General features: G+C 38.4%; 1 protein-coding gene across 1 annotated transcript; it reads right to left on the reverse strand.

Annotated features, from left to right (window-relative positions):
• Positions 1 to 2,953: 2,953 nt before the first annotated feature.
• Positions 2,954 to 3,259, reverse strand: LOC122092918 (glutaredoxin-C9-like). The gene has a single exon (XM_042663219.1). The coding sequence runs from the start codon at positions 3,257 to 3,259 to the stop codon at positions 2,954 to 2,956; it is 306 nt and encodes a 101-aa protein (XP_042519153.1).
• Positions 3,260 to 6,066: the final 2,807 nt, after the last annotated feature.

The raw sequence follows: 6,066 nt of genomic DNA on the forward strand, positions 1-6,066 counted from the left end.
AAAAAAAAAAAAAAAAAAAAAAAACATCAAGAAAAATAGAAATAAAAACAAATTTCTTTCCTTTTCTTTTCTTTTCTTTTCTTTTCTTCTATTGGTAACCAAATAGACATTTTTTATTTTCTTATCATTTTATCTCTTTTCTAGATTCTTTTTTCTTTTCTTTTCTTCTCATCTCTTGGCTACCAAACACAGCACAAGAAATCCACCCAAAAGACCAATGAGAATCCTCTCCTCAGTTTAACAATGTTAATCCACCATAAATACAAAAGAATTGTTTGATTTGATTTTTACACTTTATATCAATGAAATATAAATAAAATGGAATAAAAATTCGGAATTAGCTGAAGAGCTTTGAAATTTAAATTGATTTCACTCTTCTTCTTTATTTATTTATTTATTTTATTTTTTTGATAAGGCTCTTCTTCTTTAATGAACATAAGGTTAATGTTACGTATAAAATAATAATTTCATATTAAAAATAAAATACCACTCTTCTTCTTCTCCTAATAGTCTCACCATAACCTTGGCCCCAACCTACCCTCACCCCTGCCCTCATCCCCGCCATTGCCATTGCCATTGCCACCACCCCCACCACCAAATTGAATGACCAAATGTATTTCTTATTCTTGAAATATTTAAGATTAATGCAACAAAAATTTTATTTCTTGATCAAAATCTATCTGTTGATTATTTCATAAAAACAACCCAAATTTGAAATAAAAACCATACCAAATCTCGACCTCATTTTCTTACTCTTCCCTTATCAATTTTGCAGCAGCATAATCATTCAATCTATGGTCAAATACATGAACAATGAAGGAATGAAAACTATGTCAAAAGGGTTGAGGATTCCAACCGGTCACACGTCTTGTTTAGGTAACGTGAAAGCCTTGGTCAAGATGTTTGAAAGGGAACTCATGCCTGACATTGACCTTTAAAATGAAATCTTTAACTAATTTCTGATTTATTTTAAGTTTAGATGAATTCGGATCACATACATATCCACATCGGAATCTGACATGTGCGTGGCCGACCACCCTCTTGAGATATTGATAAAGTGAGTTAAAATGAGATAAAATAGGGGGATTAGATGGGGAGAGATAAAAAAAAAATTTTAAAGTCACAAGTCTCTTTAGGGATCAAACTTGCGATCTTGACTAATTGAGAGTTTGTTAGCCTCTTGACCTTATCAAGGAAATCATGATTTCCTTTCTTCTCTGAAGAGAGAATTCATAAAAATCCTTTTAATCATTCAGAATCTTCCATGCGATGGAAGTGATCTGATTGTAACCACGACTTAGAACTCCTTGTCCATACTAACAGTTTAATTACCTTAGTTGGTAGTTCCTCAGTCCTCACTTCCTATGCTTCTCTTATCCTGTGCATTATGTGTAAGTTAGTAACTAGTTTCTCAACTCTCGAAAAATGTTTGACACCACATGAATAGAACTATCTTAATCAATCATCAGTTCAATTTGGATTCAGATTATTTTTATGGCTCTGATCAATTTTTCGGTTTATTAGAGGTCCAATTTTGGCCTTTCATATATAAAGAATAACACTTGTAAGAGCATACTGAATTTTATCCAGGTTTTTTTTTTTTTTTTGATAGAATGGTTTTATCGGTTTCGGTCTGGCTGGTTTCAATCTTTTAATAGTTCTTAAAGAAAAACTGATACCAAGCCGATAAGAGTTTGGTTAGTTAGTTTTGATCGACTCAATTGATGTAGTCTCATTTTTTACAGCCCTAATCATCAAGCAATTTTAGGCATATGATATGTTTCGTATTGTGATCATAGGTCACCATGAAAATTGAAAGGAGAGAGAAAAATTGTGTAAGAAGAAGAGTCATTATATAAAGTGAGGATACATTGACTATTATATAAAATCAAGTTCAAAATCAGAGTCGAATTGAGGCATGTAAGGCTTAGCCTAAGGCTTCAACCCTAGCTTGGTAGCTGCCCTTGACCACGTTAGATGCTTCTTATATCCAAAACCCCGATGATGATAATAGAAATCAAAGACCCTTGAAGTTAGCATTGAGACTTTCTTTTCTCAATAAAAGGTCACCTTCTATAGCAAGCAAGTAGACCTTTCTCTGAACCAAATAGAAAAGCTAGTTCTTCATATCGTTGGCATGTGTCATAGGCCAGCATTGATCTATCATAGGCCAGCATTGATCTTCCAGAAAAAACCCTTAAATTGGAACCCGACTCTAACTCAAGTCCAGAGATTTCCAACCTTGACCCCAAGCTCAGGGCCAGAAATCTTAGCACAGCACCTTTTACAGGCTCCGGGTGGGCCAGGGTTGACAAGCCAAACTTGCCACCCATTGAACTCCACAGGTGAAGTGAGCTGAGGGCATTCCTGTAATTTTGAACACAATATATGTCCATTGAAGCCTTGAACCCAACGCGGACGACCAGGCTCGCGTATTACGTGTCAATCTATTATTAGATGCTAAATAACAGAATCTTGTCTGAATTGGGTCACGAGGCCGACCTATCTCCAGCCATATTGTATCGTTTGCTACGTCCGAATCAGTTATGGATTCCCTCGTTCAAAATTACAGCTCTGCCACTGTAGGACTGCACCGTTAACCTCGAGACTGAGTCTCATGAAAAGATACATGCACCCTACTTGCAAAAATCGATCAGCTGTTTTATGATCACCTCGTCATGTAAGTTAACATTAATACTTGTCCTTTTTGTTTTTAAATATTTTTTTTTTTATTTTTATAATAATAAAAAGTGAGACATATGTTGAAGGTTGACTCATTCAACAAAGTGACCGTGCAAGCAACGGATCCTATCTCCTACTTGTCGGAAGAAAAAAAAAAATTGGATAAAATCCGGGAATATAACTCGTACTCTGTACTAAACAGATTAACAAACCAAAGAGAACAGAACAGAAGGAAACAATAGGTTTAAAAACTATATATAATGTTTGTTGATCAGAGCCAGAGAGCACCAGCGTCTTTGAGGAGAGGAACAAGAGAGCCATTGATATGAGAGGACATGACGGTGTCAACGCCACCTAAGATTTTGCCACCTACGAACACCGTCGGCACCGGTTGTTCAACGTCGCCGACCAGGACGTAGAGTACGGCTTGCATCTCCTTGCCATTCTTTTCCTGGTCGAGTTCCACAATAGTGGGACCCACTCCAAGGCCGAAGAGCAAGCTCTTGACCACTTGGCACATGCAGCAACTGCTGATGCTAAATACCACCACAGCGTTGGCTGAAGCTAGCTTCCTCATCTTATCGTACGTTTTCACTAGCTCCACCGGCAATCTCCTTACCGTTTGGTTCGAGCTCCTCTTTTCCTTCACGAGATGCATCATCTTGAGGATTCCAATGAAGAACGAAGAAGGAGAAGAAGGAGAAGAAGGAGAGATGTTTTTGTTGTATGAGGAATGAGGGTTGAGGGTTGAGGAGGGTTTGAAGTTGATGGGATTTATATGGCTTGGCTGGGGAATCAAGAGAAGAGCAGTATATATAGGTCAAATCGAAAATCTACTGAGAATGAAAGTGAAGATTCTGAGAGAGGAGGGAGGGAGACGGGAAAACCAGACCCAAACTCAGAACAGTCGCTTCGGGTGTCTGAATCAAGTGCTTTCGAATAACAGAAAAAGGAGGAGTGGGGTTGGGGGTGGATCGTTTTATAGGACTTGATTTGGTTCTTGAAAAAGAGAGAGAAGAAATCAGGTTCATACCTGCTACGGTTTCTGGACCCGGCAAGCTCTGACGGGTTGAGCTTCTTCTTCAGTGGTATAGCTGTTCTCCTACTAGTGATCTCTTTTTAACGCAAGCATATGTTCCTTTTTTTAATCATTAGCTCATACCTGTGTCTGTGCGAGAGATTTTTGAGGCTTGTGTGTTGTACTGCGGTAGGGGTGTCAATCGGTCCGGCAAGTTTCACTTTATAACCTTGCACCATGATATGATCTGCATGTTTACATGTTTAAGTAATTAGATCTCATATGCCAGGCCTGAAATTGACACCTATAGTGTGAGGATTTTACCCTTAACATTTTTGAGTCAGACTAGGGTGAGCTCCCATAAGCTTTCCATAGCGGAAAGTTGATCTAGTTTTAGTGCATGGTATTGGATTAGGTTATCACCTTAGGAATCGATATAATATTAGTACAAATTAAGTATAGATTTATCCCTGATTTTTCTTATAAAAAATTGTTTCTATTATTATTTTACCCATAGTTTGTGGCATCACCTATAAGAAATCAAAATCAATGGTAACAATATTGATACAGATTTCCCAATTCAATACTGATACCTCAAACCATGGATCTAGACATGACATTCTTCCCCAGACAAAAGGGGATCATATCAAAGTGGTTGAAAAGGCATCTAATTAAGTAAAAGGGAAAAGAAAACAAGGTACTTGGTTGCACCCCCTACGCCCAAACATGGGATGCAATGACAAAATTACGATTGGATGGCTATACTGACACTCCACTGCCCCAAGTGTTGGTACAATGGATAAGTAATTAAGTAGTATTCTTTCTCTTTTGAATAAAGCTAGGGAAATGATCAATACTCCCTAATTGTGTGGAGCCAATGAGTAGATGCACATGAAACCAACAGGGGTAAGTTTTTCAAATTTCATAGGGTCAGGGCATCATTTCCCGCCACCCTCTATGTTTTCGGAAATGGGTTAGACGACTACAGAGCACTATTTTCCCCATAAAAGCTATGGGTATTGGGTATGCTTTATTTGTTTATATTCCTTTTCTACACTTACTTGAGAGGAACCACCCATCTCTATGTATGGGCACAGGGGCTGCACGACGAGAGAGAGAGAGTAAAAGCTATGGATAATGCTTTGATTGTTTATATTCTTTTTCTACACTATCAACTTGAAATGGTGATTCACCCGCAGGTTACAGAATTATATTCTTAATCTCAGAGAGGATCTGGCCGAGAGAGAGAGTGAGACCCTGGCCCGAGTCCCGACAAGAAGACAAATAACGTGTTATGCACTTATGCGCCGTCAGTTTGAATGGGCAGACATTAGCTTTCAGGTTATTTCAGGGTGTTCGGTTACACAGTCTCTCTCCCTCTCTCTTCTCTCTTCTCTCTTCTCTCTTCTCTCTTCATCCTCTTCCTGCCTGGGGTTCTTTTAGACAGTAACGCCGTCAATGCTCAGGTTAACGCACCTGGGACCTGAGCGTACAAACTGCATCGGAGAGAGAAACAGATAAGTCATTGAAAATGGATTCTGTGCATCGTACGGTCATGGGAAAGTGATCGAGACGCTTTTGCGATTTTACCATGAAACTTTTGTCTCTTTCCCTTGATGGGAGAATGAGGATCCTTCGGTCCATACTTAAATCCGGTCCGTTCATGGATTCTCGTCATTTCAAATGGATTTGTTGTGTGTGTCTGAAAAATATCTCATCTGTCAATTTGGACAGCAGTTTTGATTGGTGCAACAAGTGGGACTCCAAACGTTAAAATACAAAGATTTCTACCCTGTTGACTCTGAAGTTTGACCCCAGTGCCAGGCTTTGTTTTGTTTGCTTGGGTGCAACAGGCATCTTTTTTTTTTTTTTATCTATAAAAAAAGGGGTCATTTTTACCCGAGGATTTAATCACGTGTCAAAATATGATTAATGAACATGGAATCAAGTATCGATATCGAATTGATATCGGTTGAGACTGATCCTAATACCTAATCGATCCAGATCAAAATCCTCTGTTTTTCCCATCCATGTTTTTCCTTGTTTTTCTACCTACAGAACGTGACATGTGGACAATAAAGAGACCAACGGTCAAGATTGGGTAAGGATTATTACATCCTGTGCATTGGTCTTAAAGTTGTCCACGTGTCACGTTCTGTAGGTAGCAAAACAAGGAAAAACAGAGGATTATTTTCCGATCCTGAGACGAGTATCGATTTCTTCCTGACTATTGGATATCGATCCAGGTCAGTCGATATAAAAAATATATATTTTATAAGGGACGACTAGAAGAGAGAGAGAGAGAGATTGATCTGAGAGAGATCTAGGGTTTTTTTTTTTTTTCCTAACCCTTTTCCTTCCCAACA

This window comes from Macadamia integrifolia, chromosome 11 (assembly GCF_013358625.1).
Source record: "Macadamia integrifolia cultivar HAES 741 chromosome 11, SCU_Mint_v3, whole genome shotgun sequence".
In the NCBI taxonomy this organism is placed as follows: Eukaryota; Viridiplantae; Streptophyta; class Magnoliopsida; order Proteales; family Proteaceae; genus Macadamia; species Macadamia integrifolia.

What these genes read in the sequence shown, in the direction of transcription:
- LOC122092918 (XM_042663219.1), bottom strand. Translation starts at nt 3,259, where the DNA reads ATGAGGAAGCTAGCTTCAGCCAACGCTGTGGTGGTATTTAGCATCAGC.